This window comes from Schistocerca nitens, unplaced genomic scaffold, assembly GCF_023898315.1.
Source record: "Schistocerca nitens isolate TAMUIC-IGC-003100 unplaced genomic scaffold, iqSchNite1.1 HiC_scaffold_375, whole genome shotgun sequence".
Lineage (NCBI taxonomy): Eukaryota > Metazoa > Arthropoda > Insecta > Orthoptera > Acrididae > Schistocerca > Schistocerca nitens.
The window spans coordinates 389,626-414,190 of NW_026045909.1; the positions used below are offsets into that span (position 1 = coordinate 389,626).

Sequence of the window (24,565 nt, forward strand, 5' to 3'; positions counted from 1 at the left end):
TGATACCGAAATAAAACATTTTATTTTCAGAATGTAGTGTTTATTCAACAACCTTAAAAAATGGCTCAGTAAACCTGTAATGATTGGTGAATTTAGGCTCACTGGAATGTTTACATTTTGGGCTTTTGTTGAGGTCTTACAAACATCATCTTCAGAAATTGATTTTTTAAATGTTTCACATATAGGAACAGTAAATGCTTATTAAATCTGTATGATTATTAGCTAGAAACTTAAATGTGGTACACTAACGCTGATTGTATGAGAAGTAGTTGTATTCCAATTCTGTGCCAAAATAATTAGCTACAAATGTAAGATTATATTAATAACAAATGAAAGACAGTTCATAAAGAAACTGAATGGTAGGTTGTGCTTAGTTTCTTGGCCTACACAACTCTGTTGAAGCTGTAATTGTACTGTGCAAAATATTTCAAAATTGCAACGAAGGAAGGATTTTTGTAAAGAAACAAAGTGGGTTTCAATTCCTAACCTGACCTGGATCTCCTAGTGAAAGTTATATGCAGAATAGTTATTTTCAAAACTGCAATTAAGGAAAGAATTTTTGTAAAGAAACTGAAAGGTAGGTTGTGATCCTTTCTTGGCCTCCACAGCTCCTTGTGTAAATTGTATTGTGCAGACTATAGTTTATTTCAAAATTGAAATGTTTGGTTGCATGTCAAATATAGTCTCGCAGACATATTTGCTGCCATTTCCCATGTTATCCTCCAATAAAAAACATTGCCTACGTATTGCTACCTTCCAGAACAAAATAGTGAACATAAATTGCCAAGTATTGTGAATACCAATTTGCAGTAATGTTGGAGGAACCTGTTTACATTTTGATTCCTCAAGTAACTTAAATGCAGTTGGGCCAGTGCCATTGTCACTTTGTACTGTCACTGACTACATCTACAATGTCTATGAATAAAATAGTATACAGTTCTCCAAATGTGAGATTTTATACAAGACAAGAGCGCCATAATGTAAATGGAATATGAATGAATATTCTCCTGTTTCTAAAAATGTGTTAAGGGTTGGAATGGAATAAGCATACAAAACACACAGTTCACAATTTAAAGGTATTACACAAAGGTAAGATAAGTTCTGTAAAGAAACCAAACTATAGAAGATTCCTTGTCCGTTCATCATAATTGTTAATTTGTAAATATATTATTCATTAATAGTTGATTTCATAGAATATCCTACTGCACCACAGCATACCATACACATGATGTTCTATCTTCTGTGCAGCTGTAATTACATTGAGTGCCCATACATTATGGCCATGTGGAACAAAATTATGCACAACTTTTGTCAAGTAGTGCAAGCTCCAATTCTTCTGATCTTAAACTGAATTTCACTACTTACTAACAGGCTTCTTTGCAGATATTGATAGGCTTTATACTTTTCACTGCAGCCAATCTTTGCAATTTAACATTAAGTAAATAAGTGTTCAACTGGTCCTGCAGTTGCACGTTAAAAAAAATACTCAAAATTACTGAGAAACTTTATAGTAAAGTCCAGGAACATGTATGTAATGTCAGAAATCAGTAACTCCGAAAACACGCTTAGGGCCATATAGAATGTAGTGAAATGAGTGCTGGGGCAGCCAGCCACAGAAAAGAACATCACTATTGAACTTAATGGTAAGGCTATAAATGATAAGTCGCAGGCAGCAAATATATTCTCCAAGTCTACATTTTAAATGTATCTGTACTGCCAAGGTACTTCACCTAATGGCGATACAAAGTAATTCATGAATTCTTCACGAATTGCTCTAGTATCGTGAGAATTTCTGTTACATTGCCCTGTTTGAATGGGGATTAAATTGTGTGTTCCTTGCTCTTCATTCCTCCATGAGGCCCCTATTACCTCACCATTCTGTACATCCTCTACATCAAAATTACTTCGGTTTGCATAACTGCCATCTTTCCTGTCCATTAAGAAATTGTGTAGAGCACATATAGCTGAAACTATTGTCACAGTTTTTTCAGGACCTAATAACAATGGACGCCTCAATATCCTAAACCGTTGTGCAATGTGTCCAAAAAAATTTTCCACAACTCTTCTGGCCCTCGATAACCTGTAATTAAACACTCTGTTCGGACCCGGCTGGTTATGGAATGGATAGGGCTTCATTAAATATGACCTCATTGGAAATGCATCATCTGCAATGATTACATAGGGGGTGTCCTTTTCTCTGCCAGGAAGTGGTTTGGGCAGAGGAATGTCAAGATGTCCTTGCTCCAACGCTGAAGATAAGAAACAGGTACTGAATACACCACCATCTGAAACTCTTCCATTGCAGCCTACATCCATGTATAACAACTTGTAACTGGCATCTACAAGTGCCAATAATACAACACTGTGGCAATGTTTATAATTATAATAATAGCTTCCACTGTCTTTTGGAGCTTGCATCACAATATGCTTCCCATCCAATGCCCCAATGCAGTGTGGAAAGTTCCAGTTCTCTTCAAACCCCTTTGCCACCTGCATCCACTCGCTTGTTGTTTCAGGAGTCTAGAAACAGATGATGTGTAATTATTACATGTTCTATTTAATTAGCTAGTCACTATCCATTTTATGAGCATTAGAAAAAAAAATTTTATAAGTATATCATTCTGTAAAATGCAGTTTATTTCAATAAAAATTTAGTTTCATTGTTGTGTTTTCACATACCTTCAAATAATTTTCCCTTTTCAATACGTCAAAAATGGCTCTACATACGTCAGGTACGATCAGAGAAATCGTGCTGACCGGAATACGAAACAAGTACATCAGGGACTTGTATGAGTCTCCTACAAAGAAAAGTTTTCAAAATTTAAACTTGTTTTCGTTCTATGTTTCACACAAATAAACGAAAAGGCCTATTTTATTTGTAGCTCACCTGTAGCTATAAATCGTAGAGTGACAAGCAAACGTTCCTTTGCTGAAATAGCAGTACGGAACTTTGTGTCTCGTTTTGATATGACGGGCGCTATTAATGTCAACAAACACTCCAGATCATTTGAGGACATTCTGCAAAAGTTTTCAAACGTATCCATGCTCTCGATACTAAGTTCTTGCAAAAGGTTATTATAGGCACCATATTGCGATCTTCTCATTATCCATTCTCTAACCCAAATACTTCTCTTTTTCTTTTTCACGTTTTTCATTACAATTACAAGAGCTGCAGCATATCTCACACGCCTACTTGTCATTTTATACTTCGGCAGACACTCGTAGTGGTACTGAAAGCATATGTAAACAGTATCTGCAACTTGTTGACGCAAGTTTCTTGCCAAAGAACTTGCGGAAGAATCTTGCTTAATTCTTGCGTTGTGGTATAAACACAGCCGCAAGCGGATCGTAATAACTTGCAGCAATAATTTCTGCAAGCGACTTGCTAGTGTAAACCCAGCTTAACCACACGCAACGATCTGTCTGCGCAGACATCGGCGCAGATGTCTGTACAATGTACATGCAAAAGATCGCTGCAAATGTGGTGTGTTCACAGGACACAAACCCCAATCTACTACTCGCCCGCTATCTGTCGGTGTAGAAAAGAAATATCAGTGGCAAGCGACTACGCTCCCCGTAAACGTCAAAAATTTAATTCAGTTATTTTGAAATATAGAAATGGGAAAAGTTCTGTTGTGGTCTGTGTTCGCAACTTAAGTTGGAAACAACATTCAGACCAACCGCAGGAAACAGAGAAAGCGGTCAAAATGGTGTAGACAGTGGCTGCTAACGCGAAAGCAGTTTTCTCACGTAAATTTACTGCGAGAGTTGCTGGGCGTACCTAACGACTGGCGAAATTATTTGCGGATGGATGTCGAACTTATAATTATCTCTTAAAGCTTGTAACCCCTCATATTATGAGAAAAAATACTTATATGAGAAGGACACTTTCTCTTCACGAACGGCTGGCCAAGCAGATCAAAATACCATAACGTTGTCTGGTATACTTGATCTACTCCTACAACAGATCTTCTAGATTTCTGAACTTTGGATAACTCTTTACGGTAAACAGTTCGCAACGAATTTTTTTAAAATATATATTACTGTTTCTCTGTTTGCCGAGGCGTCAACTGCCCGCAATTTTTCAATTAGAACGTTGTATGCTGCTGTCTTTTTGTCTCGGTCACTATATTCTTTACTTTTAATCTTCCACAAATATGGGTGGTTTCTATATATTTCAATGAATTCACTTACAAACTCTCGAGAACACTAAAGAGTATCAGCCATTTTAATGCCCTGTGCGCACAAATACAAACACTAGACTGAGCAAACAGCTGTTTCGCGCCAGATTTGCGGCGATCTCCTGTCCACACGCTCCAACTTGTCTGCGCAGATGTGGTTTGAACCCACAGATTTGAGAGGTTTCGCTCAAACGTCCAACTCCAACTTCCAGGTTTGCACACACCTCAGGTTGGTGCCAATCTCCTGTCCACACGCAACGATCTGTCTGCGCAGATGTAATGTGCGCAGACATTTGCACAGACAGATCGTTGCGTGTGGACGGGCCTTAAAGGCCTTAAAGGCCCGTCCACACGTTACGAACTGTCTGCGCAAATGTCTGAGCACAACACATCTGCGCAGACAGATCGTTGCGTGTGGACAGAAGATTTGCACCAACCTGAGGTGTGTGCAAACCTGGAAGTTGGAGTTGGAGGTTTGAGCGAAACCTCTCAAATCTGTGGGTTCAAACCACATCTGCGCAGACAAGTTGGAGCATGTGGACAGGAGATCGCCGCAAATCTGGCGCGAAACAGCTGTTTGCTCAGTCTAGTGTTTGTATTTGTGCACACCGGGCATTAAATTGACTGATACTCGTCAGTGTTCTCGAGAGTTTGTAAGTGAATTCATTGAAATATGTAGAAACCACCCATGTTTGTGGAAGATTAAAAGTAAAGAATATAGTGACCGAGACAAAAAGACTGCAGCATACAATGCTCTAATTGAGTTATCCAAAGTTCAGAAATCTAGATCTGGTGTAGGAGTAGATCAAGTATACCAGCCAACGTTATGGTATTTTGATCTGCTTGGCTTTCTTAGCGATCAAGAAACACCAAGACCAAGCAGGAGTACAATTGAAGATGAAATTGGAGTGTCAATGTTACCGCCAGCCGTTCATGAGGAGAAATTGCCCTTCCCATGCAAGTATTTTTTCTCATAATATGAAGGGTTACAAGCTTTAAGAGATAATTATAAGTTTCGACATCCACCCGCAAATAATTTCGCCAGTCGTTAGGTTCGTCCTGCAACTCTCTCAGTAAATTTACGTGAGAAAACTGCTTTCGCTTTAGCAGCCACTGTCTACGCCATTTTGCCCGCTTTCTCTGTTTCCTGCGGTTGGTCTGAATGTTTTTTGCAACACAAGTTGCGAACACAGACCACAACAGAACTTCCTCCATTTCTATATTTCAAAATAACTGAATTAAATGTTTGACGTTTACGGGGAGCGTAGTCGCTTGCCACTGATATTTCTTTTCTACACCGACAGATGGCGGGCGAGTAGTAGATTGGGGTTCGTGTCGTGTGAACACACCACATTTGCAGCGATCTTTTGCATGTACAGACATCTGCACCGATGTCTGCGCAGACAGATCGTTGCGTGTGGACCGGGCTTAACATAACAGTCGCGACACTCACTGCTGTAAAAGTTGTTGCCGTTTGACAGATGGAGCGACACTAGCGCTCCAAGCGGCAGGTAAGGTGAACGTCAGACGCGTCGTAAGCATAATGTTTGTTTGCATCCATTTCCAACGTAATTTCCGAATTATTCGGGTTATTTTCTTGCATCCAAGAGTTTGTATAGTATCAGAAGGCATATATGTTTCTAAAAATGATTCTAAAACAAGCGCAAGTATGGACAAAAACCATGAATAGAACACTTGTGACATTGGACAGAATTGCAGCTTACCACATTGATATCAAAAGAATATAAATACACAGATTCACATGTAAGAAACACAGACATGTACCTCTACATGCAAAAGCGATGAACAGCTCGTTTATCGTTCTGTAGGCCTACTGTGTTTGTCATTGTCGCCTGTTGCCACAAGTACGACCTTCATCTTTGTATTATTCTAAGTGTGACAAGCAACTGACAAATAGTGGGAGAAATATGCTGAAAACATTATAATGAGCTGATTACATAACATTTCACGAAAAACCAAATATTTGAATAATTTTCAAACAATCTGTCTGTAGGCACTTTCCTTGTCCCATAATAGTTTCGCTAGAAGTCTAGCGATCTGCACATTCTGACACTTCACACGCTTTTGTAAGACACGAACAGCTGCACTTAATCTAGCCAGTTCATCGTCAATGTAGGTCTGTGTTGACTATTCTCACGAATCTGGCACTAATACATGGAGAGTTGAACTGGCTGCTTCTGTGTCATTGGACTGTTTTACAGCTTTAGATTGACTGTCAAATCTTTGTGGCAGTTTCCTTTTCATCGTCAGTTGAGGTGGCTTATTTGGAATGTCAAACAGTGTGGGTACTGCATTCCACGCGTGTTTCTTATTGTCTGCGTTCATGAACTGGTTTTGTTCGAAATGTAGCGAACAAAACCTAGTATTATTATACAGGTAAACCGGGTCTTTCTTCATAAGGTCTTCTCGTCTGCTATTAACTAGCCATTTTTTTGCTCCTAAAACGAAACATTCATCATTTATACACATACATTTGCAAGTGAATCCTGACGATACAGTTTAGTAACATGATGGTATATACCTCCCAGGATCCTTAGGAAACCTAAAAAAAGACAGCTGCGATGTCTTCTGCCTACTGCTGCTGCAATTTATTGCGTTACAAACGCTCCCGATGGTAAAAACCATTGTATAAATCAAAATAAACAATCACTGTTCGCTTTCACGATCGCGCCAAACTCACAGTTCAACCTACCGGCCGCTTGGAGCGCTGCTGGCGCTGAAGGCAACAAAATCGGGGCGAAGTGTCGCGACTGTTATGTTAGACTGTGGTTCGTAGGTTCGTATGAGCAGTTGCCAGCGGGCTCGTGCGCATGCGCAGAGCTGAATTCGCGTATGAGCAGCGCCTTCCTCCCGCTTCTGGCTACTTGGAGCGTGGCTGTTTGGTGTACGAGCAGTAGCAGCAAGTAGCCAGAAGCTACCCGGAAAAATTTTCCTGGCGCGCCCAAGCTGCCAGATTCGCGCATGCGCAGAGCAATCTGAGTTATAGTGGGGGGGTCCTTCCTCACGTGACCCGTGGCCGTGTCTTCGTTTACAACTCCCACGTCACATGAAAACAAAACAGATTTCTGTGGCCGGGAGCCATCAAGTGAATTAATATACATTCTCATAACCATGAAAGACCAAAATAAGTTAGCAGTTTCAATTTTCTGATTTTATATTATTTCCAGGTTATTAGTAATCAACCATTAATGTCTTAATGAAGCTATTTCTGTCTGTTTTATAGAGAAATTTGCTTCAGTTAATTTTTTTTTCCGCTGAGGCAGCTAGTTTATTTGAAACGAAACGAAGTGTTTCATTCCGCGCTATTGGCTACTTTCAACCTCGTTCAATTTAAAGTGCAAATTTTCATTTTCTGGGACGAGTGACGTTATACCATAATAAAGAACCAAATATGAGAATACTGTACTGGACCTCCAAGAAAATTTGTATCACGAGAACCACATGAAAAGCTGAATATCAGGAACTTCCGCGTACATCTGGACATAGAAATTAGAGCACAGTGAAGCATTTAGTATGGTTTATGGAATTCCGATGTTGCTGGAGTAGTCTCTGATGTCCTGTTCCTTGTATGACACTGTAAGATCTCTTAATGCTATATACGTACGAACATACGTAAACATTGACTTGAAGCTAAGTAGGCAAATTTGGTCAGTGGTTTTGAACTAAATATTTTGTTTCAAATATAATGACAGCTGTAGCAGAATTTTATAGATCTGCCTTATGTGAAAGTGTTTTTCGATCACAAGGCACTTGTCTCGAACTTCCTCTGGGCCTGAAGTTATTTCTTAATTTGTGTTTACGTCTTAAATTTATAGAATGCCATTCTATGCTAAATTTTAGACTGGCAGCATACCATGTTTTATCGTTTTAACTCCACACATGGCTTCATATTTATTCCTAGAGTAGAATATAAACTGTCAGTTGTACAGTTTCTTTGCCTCATAGACAACCATGTTAATTTTTTCACATTTTGAAATAGTCATGAAATTTATTGCCTTCATTCCGGTGTAAGCTACACAAGAAACTCTCTCTTTTTTGTTGCAAGTAATTTGTATTCCATTCTAGTAGCTTTTTGCAGTGATGTGTGGATGTAAACGTGTTGGAAATGCTACATAACAACATTGCAGAGCACGAATAAAAAAAAAAAATCTGTCAATTTTATGGTACTTCGAGCTGTGGAGTCTAATTTTGAAATGACTCAAAAGCCAAGAACTGCTTCCTTATTTGCATCCTTTATCTGTGTGGGATATGATAATTGCTATAAGTACAATTCAGTATATCCTCTCACGGGCGGCACGGCTAGTCGGCTACACATGGTCACGTGATGCCCCACCAGAAATACGACAAAAAGCGTATGAGCAGAGCAAGCACCAAGCACGGGCTGCCTACGTCATCGTAGCTGCGCATGCGCAGTACAGCTTGTTGTCTGGCGCATTCTGGTAACTGCTCAAACGAACCTCGTATGAGCAGTTGCCAGCGGGTTCGTGCGCATGCGCAAAACTGAATTCGCGTATGAGCAGTGCCTTCCTCCCGCTTCTGGCTGCTTGAAGCGTGGCTGTTTGCTGTATGAGCAGTAGCAGCAAGTAACCAGAAGCTACCCGGAAAAATTTTTCTGGCGCGCCCAAGCTGCCAGATTCGCGCATGCGCAGAGCAAGCTGAGTTATAGTGGGGGGGAGCTCCTTCCCCACGTAATCCGTGTATATGTTTCGTGTCTTCTTTTACAGCTCCCACGTCAAATAAAAAAAAAATGGACGGGAGCCATCAAGTGAATTAATATACATTCTCATAACCAAGAAAGAACAAAATAAGTTAGTAGTTTCAAATTTCTGATTTTATATTATTTCCACGTTACTAGTAATCAACCATTAATGTCTTAATGAAGCTATTTCTGTCTGTTTTATAGAGAAATTTGCTTCTATTAATTTTTTCCGCTGAGGCAGTTTATTTGAAACGAAATGTTTTGTTCCACACTATTGGTTACTTTCAACTTCGTTCAATTTCAAGTACAATTTTTCATTTTATGGGAGGAATAACATTATACCATAATAAAGAACTAAACATGAGAATACAGTACTGGACCTCCAAGAAAATTGGTATCACGAAAACCACATGAAAACCTGAATATCACGTACTTTAGAGTGCATCTGGACACAGAAATGTGCAATTAGAGCGGAATGAAGCATTGTAGTATGGTTTATGAAATTCCGATGCTACTGGAGTAGTCTCTGATGTCCTGTTCCTGTTATGACACTGTAAGATCTCTTAATGCTATATACATACGAACATACGTAAACATTGACTTGAAGCTGACTAAGTAGGCAAATTTTATCAGTGGTTCTGAACTAAATATTTTGTTTCAAATATAATGACAGCTGTAGCAGAATTTTACAAATCTGCTTTCTGTTAAATAGTGTTTTTCGATCACAAGGCACTTGTCTAGTACTTCCTCTAGGCCTGAAGTTAGTTCTTAATTAGTGTTTACATCTTAAGTTTGTAGAATGCCATTCTATGGTAAAGTGTAGACTGGCAGCATACCGTGTTTTATCGTTTTAACTCCCCACATGGATTTATATTTATTCTTAGAGTAGAATATAAACTGTCAGTTCTACAGTTTCTTTGCCTCACAGACAACCTTGTTAATTTTTTACACATTTTGATAGTCATGAAATTTATTGTCCTTTATTCTGGTGTAAGCTACACATGAAACATTTTTTTGCAAGAAATTTGTATTCCATCCTACTAGCTTTTTGCAATGGTGTGTGGATGTAAACCTGATTGATAATACTACACAATAACGTTGCAGAGTACGAATTAACAAAGAAAACCTGTCAAAGTCACACCATAGCAAAATGTTATGGTACTTCGACCTGTAGAGTCTAATTTTGAAATGATATTATGGCAAGAACTGCTTCCTTATTTGCATCCTTTATCTCAGTGGGATATGATAAAACAATTGCTCTAGGTACAACTCTGCATGTTCTCTTAACAATATGCCACTGGGCTGCACATGGTCACATGATGCCTCACCACGTGCGGAATTCCACACAGAAAAGCGTATGATGAGAGCAAGCACTAAGCATGGGCTGCCTACGTCATCATAACTGCACTTGCACAGTGCAGCCTGTTGTCTGGCGCTGTCTGGCAACTGCTCAAACGAACCTAGTGCCTCGATGAAATGGAACAGACAGTAAAGTCAAGGTTTCTAAGGAAAAACTTTTGAAGTTGACGTTCTTGGTGAGAACAGAGCCATTAGGTTCGTTTGAGCAGTCACCAGCGGGCTCGTGCACATGCGCAGTAATGAATTCCCATATGCGCAGTGCCTTCTGCCGCTTCTGGCTACTTCAAGCGTAGCTGTTTGCCGTATGAGCAGTAGCAGCAAGTAGCCAGATGCTACCCGGAAAAATTTTTCCAGTGCGCCCAAGCTGCCAGATTTGCGCATGCACAGAGAAAGCTGAGTTATATTTGGGGGGAGGGGGGGGGTTCATTCTCCACGTTAACCTTGTATATGTTTCGTGATACTGCTGGTCTCTTCGTTTACAGCTCCCATGTCTAATGAAAACAAAACAGATTTCTGTGGCCAGGAGGCATCAAGTGAATTAATATATATTCACATAATCATGAAAGACTACAATAAGTTAGTAGTTCCAGTTTTCTGATTTTACATTATTTCCACATTATTAGCAATCAACCAGTAATGTCTTAAGTAAGCTATTTCTGTCGTTGTAGAGAAATTTGCTTCTATTAATTTTTTCCGCTGAGGCAGTTAGTTTATTTGAAACGAAATGTTTCATTCCGCGCTATTGGCTACTTTCAACCTCGTTCAATTTCAAGTGCAAATTTTCATTTTCTGGGACGAAAGACATTATACTGTAATTGAGAACCAAACGTGAGAATACAGTACTGGACCTCCAAGAAAATTGGTATCACGAAAATCACATAGAAAAACTGAATATCAGGTACTTCAGTGTACATCTGGATATTGAAATGTGCAATTAGAGCGGAATGAAGCATTGTAGTATGGTTTACGAAATTCCGATGCTACTGGAGTAGTCTCTGATGTCCTGTTCCTATTATGACACTGTAACATATCTTAATGTTATCTATATACGTACGAACATGCATAAACATTGACTTGAAGTGGACTAAGTAGGCAAATTTTGTCAGTAGTTTTGACCTAAATATTTTGTTTCAAATATATTGACAGCTGTAGCGGTATTTTACAAATTTGCTTTCTGTGAAACAGTGTTTTTCGATCACAAGGCACTTGTCTAGTACTTCCCCTAGGCCTGAAGTTATTTCTTAATTTGTATTTACATCTTAAATTTATAGAATGCCATTCTATGGTAAATTGTAGACTGGCAGCATACCGTGTTTTATCCTTTTAACTACCCACATGGCCTTATATTTATTCCTAGCGCAGAATGTAAACTGTCAGTTGTACAGTCTCTTTGCCTCACAGACAACCTTGTTAAGTTTTTACACATATTGAAATAATCATGAAATTTATTGTCCTTTATTCTGGTGTAAGCTATACAAGAAAATGTTTTTGTTATTTTTTTGCAAGAAATTTATATTCCATCTTTCTAGCTTTTTGCAGTGCTGTGTAGCTGTAAACCTGATTGGAAATGCTACACAGAGTAGCAGAGTACAAATTATTTAAAAAAATCTATCAAAGTCACCACATAGCAAAAATTCCACACAGAAATACGACAAAAGCGTATGAGCAGAGAAAGCACCAAGTATGGGCTGCCTACATCATCGTAGCTGCGCATGCGCAGTACAGCATGTTGTGGTGCTGTCTGGCAACTGCTCAAACAAACCTAGTTGCAACGACACGTATGCATTCGACGCAGGCATTCTCGTTGTTCCCATGGTCTGTGACTGGGTGAAAGATGTTCATGTTGCCGCCAATGGACTGATCAGAGGACTGATCAGAGGAAATTCTTCTGACTGGCTCCAAAGCCTGTAATAAGCCTGCCCCAAACAGAGCAGCACACACATGTGCAGAGCGTTTTGGGTTATTTCCCGTAGCATTCTCGTTGAAGATAAGTTTTAAGTTCCTGCTATTCTTTTAAATGAACTGTATATCTCAAACTTCTCATAATTTAATACATCCTAGTGTAATTTTATTACCTTAAGGGGTTTTTCTGTAGAAAGTTGTTGCAGAAATGCTGGGGTATCAAAAATAAAATGATCTCCCTGTCCTTAAATGTCACTTTCAAAATGAATAAATTTTTCGCTTCCGTACAACGATCAAATCACAACAGCTGATAATTGGGGTCACATACTCTACTCATTGCTACCAATGACACATAGGCACATAAAGTTGGCTCACTTTAGAGGAGAGGCGAAATAGGTACAAAGAAACATGCTAACCTGTTGCACATACGTTAGTGAAATTAAGATGCGTACCAGATTCTTAAGCAGTGGACTCACTGCGGCCAGTCCCTAGTGTTCGTGTTCTGCGACCTGTCTAGCTATCTTTTTGAGGTTATAAGATACTTTGCCTTCTCCATTATTCTGAAAATAAGACACAAGCACACCATCACTCATACTGTTTACAAAATTTCACGGAGTATGTGTTTTTGTCTGCATAATGTAGTAAGCACAGTACGGTACCTTAACCTCCAAAAGACGACACAATATTCTGGAACGAGAGCACAACATACATACAAATAACACACAAAATACTTACGTAAGTATTTTCACTTGACAATGACAATAAATTCTAGAAACGCATAGTCCTAAGCATTAAAAAACAATACTTCGGTTCACTGTTTCCATATTTAAGCCAGAAACATTTGAACAACGCAAAGAGAGTAGAGGTACCAACCGGCGCTACAGATGGTCAGAAAACGAAACACGCGAAATAATGCCTTCGAGTAAACGCACAGAGTTGTGACATTCGAAATTATCATGAAGCTGTGCATGTGCAGTAGAGACAGTTTGAATACAGTTCTTCTCAGTTGTGATGGCTTCACTCGAAGGAGCCTGCAGGTACAATCGTTAAGACACCGCAAATGTCTTTGATGCAGGCATTCTCCTAGTTCCTGTGGTTTGTGACTGTGTGAAAACACATGAAATATACATTCAAGTAAACCCAAAGGGTTCTCATCATCGAAACTCTCATGGAGTTGCGCATGTGCAGTAGAAACAGTTTGAGAATGGTTTCATTCGGTTGTGATAACTTTATTTGAGTGATCCTACTGGCCACCACATCATGTCACACCCCATCCCTCAAAACATTCTGCAATGTATTTCAAATGGCGGCATCCACATTGGCCATCCCATGACATCACGTCATGGCACCATCATGGCAAGAAGGGCTTTGATGGTTGACAGTTGACGACATCCATCCACATGTTGCTGATCACGCTCCTCAAACTCGCATCCTCCTGATACATGGCCATGAGCAGATCTTGTAATATTAGTAATTTTCGCCTCACAAACATTAATATACGCTCAATAGTAAACGCCTGATGGCCTAATGTTATCGAACAATTGTAAAGTAAAAGAAATGGACCATTGCATAGCAGCGACAGAATCTATTATTCTTTATCTTTGCTGTTCTTGCGCGGTGCCTGTAAATCTCTATTTACATGTATCGATTAATGATATAAAAAAGCATTCTGTTTTTTCAAGACAAATGAGGCATTTGGCGTCTCACCTTTTACTGTTTGTATTCCATGAAAGGCGGATGTGGACTTGCTGCGTTCTGCATCGGTATTTTATATTTTATGTGAAAATATTTAGTAAATATGCTAACTGTTATTTTTTCCAATCAGAAAACATGTAGTTTCTTCTAATTGATTACGACCAGACAGCATCAAGAGGACATTTTGACTGTTATGTATAAGGTATTTAACCACAATGGTCATCTATTGTAATTTAATATGAAAAGATACGTAGCATTAAAAAAACTTGTTTTAAAGATAAGTGTGCTTATTTTACTAAATTAACCTTGATGATTTCCATCTCCTCATTTACTTGAATGATAATTATTTTGTGTTAGTTCAACACCAGAAATTACGATCACGCTGATGGGCCGATGCAGCATGAGGCAGAAGAAACATTATCTTTTCCTATTATTTCTCAGTCAACTCTTTTTTTAATTGTGTAGTGTTGCATTTCTTTTAAAGTCTATAAATCTTCTGGTCCCGTAGTGTTGTTCTGGGTATGACTACATTGCGACTATAAAAATGCACAGAAATGACAATGTTTCTTCCAAACAATCTCAAATAAATCAATCTGCTACTCTTATTCAGGTATTTAATGCTCAATGTATGTTATTATAATAGGGTAATCAGTCCCCGATTCTGTTGCCAAGTGGCCCACCAAAATATTCACATTTTCTACATTTTTCAAAAAAATATAAAATAACAATTCTTTTTCTTTTCGCCCCCCAAGAACAATGCTACAATCTCCATATTTCGTTTCGTCGTGGTTTTCATGGTTTATATCAGTTGTTGGTTATTTTTTTAGTTGCCATAAATTGTTTTCTTCCGTTATATTCTTTGTTAAAATTTGCAATCTTATAATAAATGATGAAAGATGAATTGAAGCAGCAATCTGAATTGTACAACATGTGAGTACTAGATTACTTGTCATCTACTACATTTATAAAGTGGATTTTTATACATGCCGCTGCCATTAATTAAGATATTACAGTGCAATGGATTGCAATATGGGTGCAACTTGAAGTGAGAAAAACACTATTGATAGAATCAGATTGACTAGAATTTGGAATTTATTTGCACGTTGCGATGCACTTGCAGGGTTTGTGGCATGCTTATATACTGCTAAGTCGTTCTCTGTAATGTGTGTGAAATAGTTTTATGAGCTACCAGTGGTCAATATTTATATGACTTCAATAGCTAATATCCGTACAAATAAGGCACTTGAACTGTTAAAAGCCAAATACAAGATGTTAAGAAAACCCATAAATCTGAAGGGAAAGTTATTGAGGGAGATATGACCACTGCACGAAAATTTGCAGCGGCCTAGCAGAAACTTAACCTTAAACAAACGATTTTTCAAGGGATGTGATGGAATCTCGTAACACTGTGTTCCTTTCAGGAATTTGAGTGCAATTTAATCATTACAAATGAAAAAAACTGATCCTTTGACATTCAAAAATATAAAATGCAAATTTCTCTACCCTTGGACATCTTGTGTAGTGTATGGAATTCTCCTTCTGGACCACATAATAACAATTTTTGGACGCACACCCTCTTTTGCGTTGTTTGCACTTCTGTCTTTCGACTCTAATACACAAACTGTCCCTGCAAGCTGCAAGCCATTATTGTCAAATAAATGTCATTTTCATGCAAACGTGGACTCCAGCATCAGCGTATATAAGCTACCATATTGTGTATGTGCACTTCGTACAAAACAACAGTTAAAAATCATTTTGTGAGGATCGCAATATCCGCCAAAAACAAAAAAAGGAAAAAACAGTTGAGGACAACCATGCGAGTTGAAATCATGTGATTTGAACTGTCTTGAAGTGCTATCATGTGATGGACAGTGTGAACTGGAATCATGTACAAAATATAACTTCAAACATATGTGTTCATAGTGAAGAATATGCCAACCATTAGGTATGGTCTTACCTGTTAGCTGACATGTTCTTTGCTATGAACACCTATGTTCGAAGTTATATTTTGTGCATGATTATATGAGTCCACTGGACTTAGTCTTGCACTCTAGATGATCGCTCTATGATTGAAATCGATATGCACTAATAAAAGACAAACGATTTCAAATGTATATGACCAATGCTGGAGTTACCTTCGTTTGCAACAATGCAGATGTTCCATTTCGAGTTGGAATGTCTTCCATTGAAGTCTTCTCCACAAGGGATCCCTAATATCTGAAACCAAAAAATAATTAGCTTTTATGAGACCCAGATAGAGGAAAAGTCCACTCTGTGAATGAAAACAATCATAAATTGATGAACTGACTTTGTTAAATAATTCTCTAATATAGTGAAAAGTCAGAACTGTTATAAAAATTCAGTTGCTTTTGACTTATTTCGTACTTAAAAAAAACACAATGGAAATGGTACACAGATGCTACATATTGCTATATAAATATTGTATAATGTATCTGTATGTATATATATCTACTAAGAAGTAAATATCGATGTTTTCAAACGTTTGTACAGCATTTTTTCTGTTGTTCCATTTCTCAGCATTTTGCCATGCGAAGTTTTTCGTTAACATCCGTTTTGAAGTTCAATAAACTTTACATCTGCTTCTACAGACACACAAAGCAAGCCACCATATATTGTGTGAGGGGGTACCTTTTACCATTACTAGTCACTTCCTTGCTGATCCCTTGCAAACAGGATGGGGGAGAAACGATTGCCCATACACCACTGCACTAGCCCTAATTTCTCTCATTTCATTTTCATAATCCTTACACGAAATGCAAGTTGCCAGCAACTCAATCATTCTGCAGTCAGCTTCAAATGCAGGTTCTCTAAATTTTCTCAATAATGTTCCACAAAATGTACCCATTTGAGTTCCCAAACCATGTCCATAACACTCATGTGTTGATCGAACATACCAGTAACAAATTGCTTCTGTGCCTCATTTTAATATGATCTGGTGAGTATGCCAAACACTTGAGCAATACTCGAGAATGGAGGCACAAGTGTTCTGTAGACAGTCTCCTTTACAGAGGAACCACACTTCCCTAAAATTCTACCAATAAACTGAAGTTGACTATTTGCCTTCCCTACCAATATCCTTACGTGCTTGTTCCATTTCATATCACTTTACAGTCATTTGCTCTGATATTTAATCAATGTGACTTTGTAAAGTTGTGCACCACTAATACTGTATTCATCTGCTTTAACTTACATTTTTCAACATTTAGGGAGGCATCCATTCATCCTACCAACAAGAAATTTTGTCTAAGTCATCATGTATGCTCTAATTGTCACTCAATGATGACACCTTCTCGTACAGCATCATCAGCAAACAGATACAGACTGCTGCTCACCTTGTCCATTAGATCATTTGTGTGTGTAGAGAATAAGAACAGTCGTGTCACACTAACTTGGGGGTCTCCTGACGATTTCCTTGTTTCTCATCGACACCTAGGACAATGTACTGGGTTCTATTGCTTAAAAAATCTTCGAGCCACTCATATATTTGTGAACTATTTTATGTGCTTGTACATTTGTTAACAGTCTGGTGTGGAGCTCCGTGTTAAACACTCTCTGGAAATCTAGGAATGAGGAGTCTTTGTGTTGCCCTTCATCCACACTTCAGAAGATATCATGTGAGAAGTGGGTTAGATGAGATTCACATGAGTTAAGCGTTCTAAATGCGTTCTGATTTGTTTACAGAAGCTCTTCACTCTCAAGGAAACTTATTAAATTCTAACCCAAGAATTCTGCAGCACACCTATGGTTGCAGAAAACCAAACACTAATACTTTCAAGAACATTATTCACCATTTAGTTTCTTAATTTCTGTATGTTTTGTTTAATTCCAATACTAGTCTCGTCTGCCTGTAATTTTGTGGGTCTGTTCTTTTACCTTCCTTATATAGAGTCACCTGCAATTTTTTCCATTAGCTTCAGACCTTGCCCTGGGCAAGTGGTTCATGTGCAAGCTAAGTAATAAGGCAGTTCATTAGAGTACTCTCAGCAAAAGCCAATTGGGTCCCATCCAGACCTGGCGACCGATACTAGTTCCTTAATTCTTAATTCTGATTCTATATTCATACTTTTATGTTATGGGTTGTACCTCATGACATAACTTCTACTGATTGGTCCTGTGTGAAACAAAGCGAGTTACCTAGTTTCATGTTCCTTGGATCAATTGTACACTTAGTCATAATGTTGTTGAATGTGTTATATTGCAAGCATGTAAATATAGCTACACGCTGACCATTTACAAGTGTTTTTTCCATGAATACAGATATGATTTTTGTAATTTCCACCCACCATCGTTTACACATTAGAAAAATAGAAATTTTTTATGGAACAGAAAGAGTTTTCAAGGACAAACTCATCATTGGCTAAATAATCAAAAACTTTGGTGGCAGCATTGTAAACTTTTTCTGTACTAAAGACAAATGTCATTTTTTCTACTGGTAATGTAATTATGTACATCTTTGTTCTGTTTGAATTTTAATGGCTTATTTACAGCAAACTTCATAGGGAAGAAATAGACTGTGAAGCAGTAGTCAAAATGCCTAACCTTATTTATTTCTTAACACTTGCAGAGCCACACTCATAATATTACACTGTCTTCAATGGTGGAAAGAATGCTATGCTCATGATACAGACACAACATCTTAATGTGTATTACAATGCCCATCATATTAAGTACATGGGAGTCCTCACTAAGAAGCACTAAGAAGTTATGTCTGTAATATTACTATCATGGTACTGTTTCCATCACTGAAGAGAATGTAATGTTACTGGCATAGCACTTGATGTATTTTAAGTTGAAGTTTTCGCAGAACAGAACATTATTCCGTGTGACATTAATGAATGAAAACATGAAAAATTTGTTAGCTTATGGATTTGTCTCACTCTGAGGATCTGTAACTATTCGAAGTGAAAATGTGTCTGAAGCGAGTCATTTTAGAAGTTCCAAAACTTTTTTTCAGTTTGAATTCTCATCCGTAAATGAAGTTACAAGTTTTTGATGTTTCAACTCTGTTTATTATTTTGTAATCATGTGTTCCATGTATCAGATGTATAATACTTCTAGATGTGTATGACTTAAGATGTTGCCTTTTTGAAATTCTGAGTGAAACCATTTGCAGAAAACCAAACACTAATACTTTTAAGAACATTATTCACCATTTAGTTTCTTAATTTATGTATGTTTTGATTAATTTCAATACTAGTCTTGTCTATAAAATTAACTAAGCCTCTTTGTTGATTATTAGATGGAAGGTCGATTATATGTATGCATAATAATCATGGATGTAAGACTGAGCCTTGTAGAACCCCGTAAGTAATTTTTCCACTTTTGGAAGATTCTCACCTGCTTGCATTGGTTGATTCAGCATTCTGTAGATAAGATATGATATTAATCACTGGCTTTATAATCGAAACTCCCAAAAAACCTCAGTTGACCTACAAGAATACCATGATTCACAATGTGAAATGCCATAGATAGGTGACAGAAGATACCAAGAGAGTTTACTGTTTGCTGTTTACTGCTTGTCAAATTTGATGTATGAGCTTGTAAAAGGAGGTCTCAGTTGAGTAACGCTTCTGCAATCCTTTCTATTATTTACTGAAGATGTAATTGTTGATCTGTTGGGTTACTAATCTAGAAAGCATCACCACCATGAAAATTTTGGAAAATAATATCAATTGTGAAACAGGTCAGTAACTATTGACATCTCTCCTATCATCATTGTCAAAGACGGATTTTACAGTGACATATTTCAATCTCTGTGGAAAAATGCCCATTTATTGCAGAAAAGACAGCACTTATTTATATGCTAGGAAGGCTATCAAATCCAGATGAGAGTTTATTTTTAAGACAATATATATATTTTTTAATTTCATAGGGAGGAGAGGGTGAGACTTCCATATGATTGAATTGTATGTCGGTACCTATTTCAACCCCCATGAACAATGGACCTTGCCATTGGTGGGGAGGCTTGCGTGCCTCAGTGATACAGATGGTCATACCGTAGGTGCAGCCACAACGGAGGAGTATCTTTTCAGAGGCCAGACAAACATGTGGTTCCTGAAGAGGGGCAGCAGCCTTTTCAGTAGTTGCAGGAGCAACAGTCTGGATGATTGACTGATCTGGCCTTGTAACGATAACCAAAACGGCCTTGCTGTGCTGGTACTGCGAACGGCTGAAGGATAGGGAAAACTACAGCTGTAATTTTTCCCGAGGGCATGCAGCTTTACTGTATGGTTAAATGATGATGGCGTCCTCTTGGGTAAAATATTCCGGAGGTAAAATAGTCCCCCATTCGGATCTCTCGGCGGGGACTACTCAAGAAGATGTTGTTATCAGGAGAAAGAAAACTGGCGCCCTACGGATCAGAGCGTGGAATGACAGATCCCTTAATAGAGCAGGTAGGTTAGAAAATTTAAAAAGGGAAATGGATAGGTTAAAGTTAGATATAGTGGGAATTAATGAAGTTCGGTGGTAGGAGGAACAAGACTTTTGGTCAGGTGAATACAGGGTTATAAATACAAAATCAAATAGAGGTAATGCAGGAGTAGGTTTAATAATGAATAAAAAAATAGTCGTGCGGGTAAGCTACTACAAACAGCATAGTGAACCAAGATAGACTCAAAGTCCACGCCTACTACAGTAGTACAAGTTTATATGCCAACTAGCTCTGCAGATGATGAAGAAATTGATGAAATCTATGATGAGATAAAAGAAATTATTCAGATAGTAAAGGGAGACGAAAATTTAATAGTCATGGGTGACCGGAATTCGAGTGTAGGAAAAGGGAGAGAAGGAAACATAGTAGGTGAATATGGATTGGGGCTAAGAAATGAAAGAGGAAGCCGTCTGGTAGATTTCTGCACAGAGCTTAACTTAATCATAGCTAACACTTGGTTCAAGAATCATAAAAGAAGGTTGTATACATGGAAGAATCCCGGAGATAGATTATATAATGGTAAGACAGAGATTTAGGAACCAGGTTTTAAATTGTAAGACATTTCCAGGGTCAGATGTGGACTCTGACCACAAGCAGATTAAAATTGAAGAAACTGCAAAAAGGTGGGAATTTAAGGAGATGGGACCTGGATAAACTGACTAAACCAGAGGTTGTACAGAGTTTCAGGGAGAGCATAAGGGAACAATTGACAGCATTTGGGGAAGAAGTACAGTAGAAGAAGAATGGATATCTCTGAGGGATGAAACAGTGAAGGCAGCAGAGGATCAAGTAGGTAAAAAGACGAGGGCTAGTAGAAATCCTTGGGTAACAGAAGAGATACTGAATTTAATTGATGAAAGTAGAAAATATAAAAATGCAGTAAATGAAGCAGGCAAAAAGGAATACAAACGTCTCAAAAATGAGATCGACAGGAAGTGCAAAATGGCTAAGCAGGGATGGCTAGAGGACAAATGTAAGGATGTAGAGGCTTATCTCACTAGGGGTAGGATAGATACTGCCTACAGGAAAATTAAAGAGACCTTTGGAGAAAAGAGAACCACTTGTATGAACATCAAGAGCTCAGATGGAAACCCAGTTCTAACCAAAGAAGGCAAAGCAGAAAGATGGAAGGAGTATATAGAGGGTCTATACAAGGGCAATGTGCTTGAGGACAATATTATGGAAATGGAAGAGAATGTAGATGAAGATGAAGTGGGAGATACGATACTGCGTGAAGAGTTTGAGAGAGCACTGAAAGACCTGAGCCGAAACAAGGCCCTGGGATTAGACAACATTCCATTAGAACTACTGATGGCCTTGGGAGAGCCAGTCCTGACAAAACTCTACCACATGGTGAGCAAGATGTATGAGACAGACGAAGTACCCTCAGACTTCAAGAAGAATATAATAATTTCAATCCCAAAGAATGCAGGTGTTGACAGATGTGAAAATTACCGAACTATCAGTTTAATAAGTCACAGATGCAAAATACTAACACGAATTCTTTACAGACGAATGGAAAAACTGGTAGAAGCCGACATCGGGGAAGATCAGTTTGGATTCCGTAGAAATATTGGAACACGTGAGGCAATACTGTCTTTACGATTTATCTTAGCAGAAAGATTATGGAAAGGCAAACCTACGTTTCTAGCATTTGTAGACTTAGAGAAAGCTTTTGACAATGTTGACTGGAATAATCTCTTCCAAATTCTAAAGGTGGCAGGGGTAAAATACAGGGTGCAAAAGGCTATTTACAGTTTGTACAGAAACCAGATGGCAGTTATAAGAGTCGAGGGACATGGAAGGGAAGCAGTGGTTGGGAAGGGAGTGAGACAGGGTTGTAGCCTCTCCCCAATATTATTCTATCTGTATATTGAGCAAGCAGTAAAGGAAACAAAAGAAAAATTCGGAGTAGGTATTAAAATCCATGGAGAAGAAATAAAAACTTTGAGGTTCGCCGATGACATTGTAATTCTGTCAGAGACAGCAAAGGACTTGGAAGAGCAGTTGAACGGAATGGATAGTGTCTTGAAAGGAGGATATAAGATGAACATCAACAAAAGCAAAACGAGGATAAAGGAATGTAGTCGAATTACGTCTGGTGATGCTGAGGGAATTAGATTAGGGAATGAGACACTTAAAGTAGTAAAGGAGTTTTGCTATTTGGGGAGCAAAATAACTGATGATGGTCGAAGTAGAGAGGATATAAAATGTAGACTGGCAATGGCAAGGAAAGTGTTTCTGAAGAAGAGAAATTTGTTAACATCGAGTATAGATTTAAGTGTCAGGAAGTCGTTTCTGAAAGTATTTGTATGGAGTGTAGCCATGTATGGAAGTGAAACATGGACGATAAATAGTTTGGACAGGAAGAGAATAGAAGCTTTCGAAATGTGGTGCTATGGAAGAATGCTGAAGATTAGATGGGTAGATCATATAACTAATGAGGAAGTATTGAATAGAATTGGGGAGAAGAGCAGTTTATGGCACAACTTGACGAGAAGGAGGGACTGGTTGGTAGGACATGTTCTGAGACATCAAGGGATCACAAATTTAGCATTGGAGGGCAGCGTGGAGCGTAAAAATCGTAGAGGGAGACCAATAGATGAATACACTAAGCAGAATCAGAAGGATGTAGGTTGCAGTAAGTACTGGGAGATGAAGAAGCTTGTACAGACAGAGTAGCATGGAGAGCTGCATCAAACCAGTCTCAGTACTGAAGACCACAAGAACAACAACCTGTTTCAACTTATTGCTTTGGTTTTTCTCTTGAACTGCATGTCCCTACATCTTCTACTACATTTTCTGTGGGAAATTCACATTGAGCCCATGGTGAACACATCATCATTCAATGGCGATGTCGCCTGCTAGTATTTTCTATTCTGCTGCTATCTAATGTGAATCAGCCATCAGCTTTCACAGTGAACAGAACAGTGAAAGCTGGTGTCTACATCAAAAGGTGGTGTGTTCACCTGACATGAATATGAACTCAATATATCTTCACTTAACACAGTACCGATCTGTGAGTTTAATTTTTTTAGACACAGTCTGTGATATAAAAATTACGAATATTCGAAGATTCTCTTTGTCATCAGCAGAATGGATGACGACGTCATCATAAAATTGTGGCGTATACACACTAGATGGAGCATCTACACAATGACTCGTCACTTAGCCCAGAACTAAAGAGTGAAGTTTTATTAATAGTCAAAGCAAATTTTATAATGGATATTCTTAACTAATTTTTATGAAGTTTTGATGAGAAGTAAAACAATAGGAAAAGTGTCGCCTAAACGTTACAAATCGCGAGATTGTGTATATATGGAGTGTAGATGATAAATGTTCACAATGTACCACAGTGGTGTAGAGTAAGCTGAGACAAACCATTTGATAATGAACACTTGTGGTCTATCAAGTCAGGTAACTGCCTCAAATTGCACAAAAACCACCTAAGCTACAATTCTTGCGTGTTACGTGATATTTTCAATATTATCTCACACTCTTCATGCAAACTATTAGTCTGAGAGAGAAAATGAGTAGTTCATTTTTCGTAGTAAATTTTATGTTTGTTTGGTGATAGACACTTATGTAATGCATCACGAAGAATTATGGAATTTCCAAGTATTTGGAATTCTGAAATGAGGCTAGGTTCATTGCTACAGAAGGAAAATACCTGTAGGCAATACAGAGACCACTTAAACAATGTGTTTCAAAAACATATGGAGTTCATTGAGAACTCTGTAGACAGGATTAAAGTGTTAAACTTCAACAGATATGTGTTGCTATCAACTATGATACCAGTGTTATCCTCCTTCGGCAAGCAGTACAGAGAGCATTAGACACATTTTTGCAGGGGTTGCCAATGATTTATCTGGAAAAGTGTGGGCAGAATTCTTTAAAAAGTTAATGATAGCTATAGCTACTGTGACAGCATCAGAGTGTTGGAAATGCATGTGAATAGGGCCTCCAGAATGGAAATGTATACAAAAGTCTACCACAGGCAAGAAGGTGGTGGGATGGGGGTAGTAACACACTCTTAAACGATAATGGAAATTTCAGAGCCGCCACACAGCGCTTGCAATGAATATAAGTACAGCCAGTACGTGATATATGACACTTGTGGTCTATCTAGTCTACAAACTACATAATATTAGGCTTCAAAAACCAACAACGCTACAGTGCATGTGCATTGTGCATTGTGAGAGATTTTCAATATTCTCTTGCTCTCTTCGCGCGAAGGGAAAAGAACAGTTGTTT

At 38.3% G+C, this 24,565-nt stretch overlaps 1 protein-coding gene across 1 annotated transcript; it reads right to left on the reverse strand.

The window, feature by feature from the left end:
- Positions 1-1,698: 1,698 nt before the first annotated feature.
- On the reverse strand, positions 1,699-3,223 carry LOC126229567 (uncharacterized). The gene is made up of 3 exons (XM_049942335.1): positions 2,888-3,223; positions 2,680-2,798; positions 1,699-2,520 (listed from the first exon to the last, which is right to left on the reverse strand). The coding sequence occupies exons 1-3, from the start codon at positions 3,198-3,200 to the stop codon at positions 1,699-1,701; spliced, it is 1,254 nt and encodes a 417-aa protein (XP_049798292.1). The 5' UTR covers positions 3,201-3,223.
- Positions 3,224-24,565: the final 21,342 nt, after the last annotated feature.

Excerpts from the sequence above, each read along its gene's own strand:
- LOC126229567 (XM_049942335.1), bottom strand. The coding sequence starts at position 3,200 with ATGACAAGTAGGCGTGTGAGATATGCTGCAGCTCTTGTAATTGTAATG. Across the intron at positions 2,799-2,887 it reads TCTACGATTTATAGCTACAG|GAGACTCATACAAGTCCCTG; the intron begins GTGAGCTACAAA and ends TTTTCTTTGTAG. Across the intron at positions 2,521-2,679 it reads AAAGGGAAAATTATTTGAAG|ACTCCTGAAACAACAAGCGA; the intron begins GTATGTGAAAAC and ends ATCTGTTTCTAG.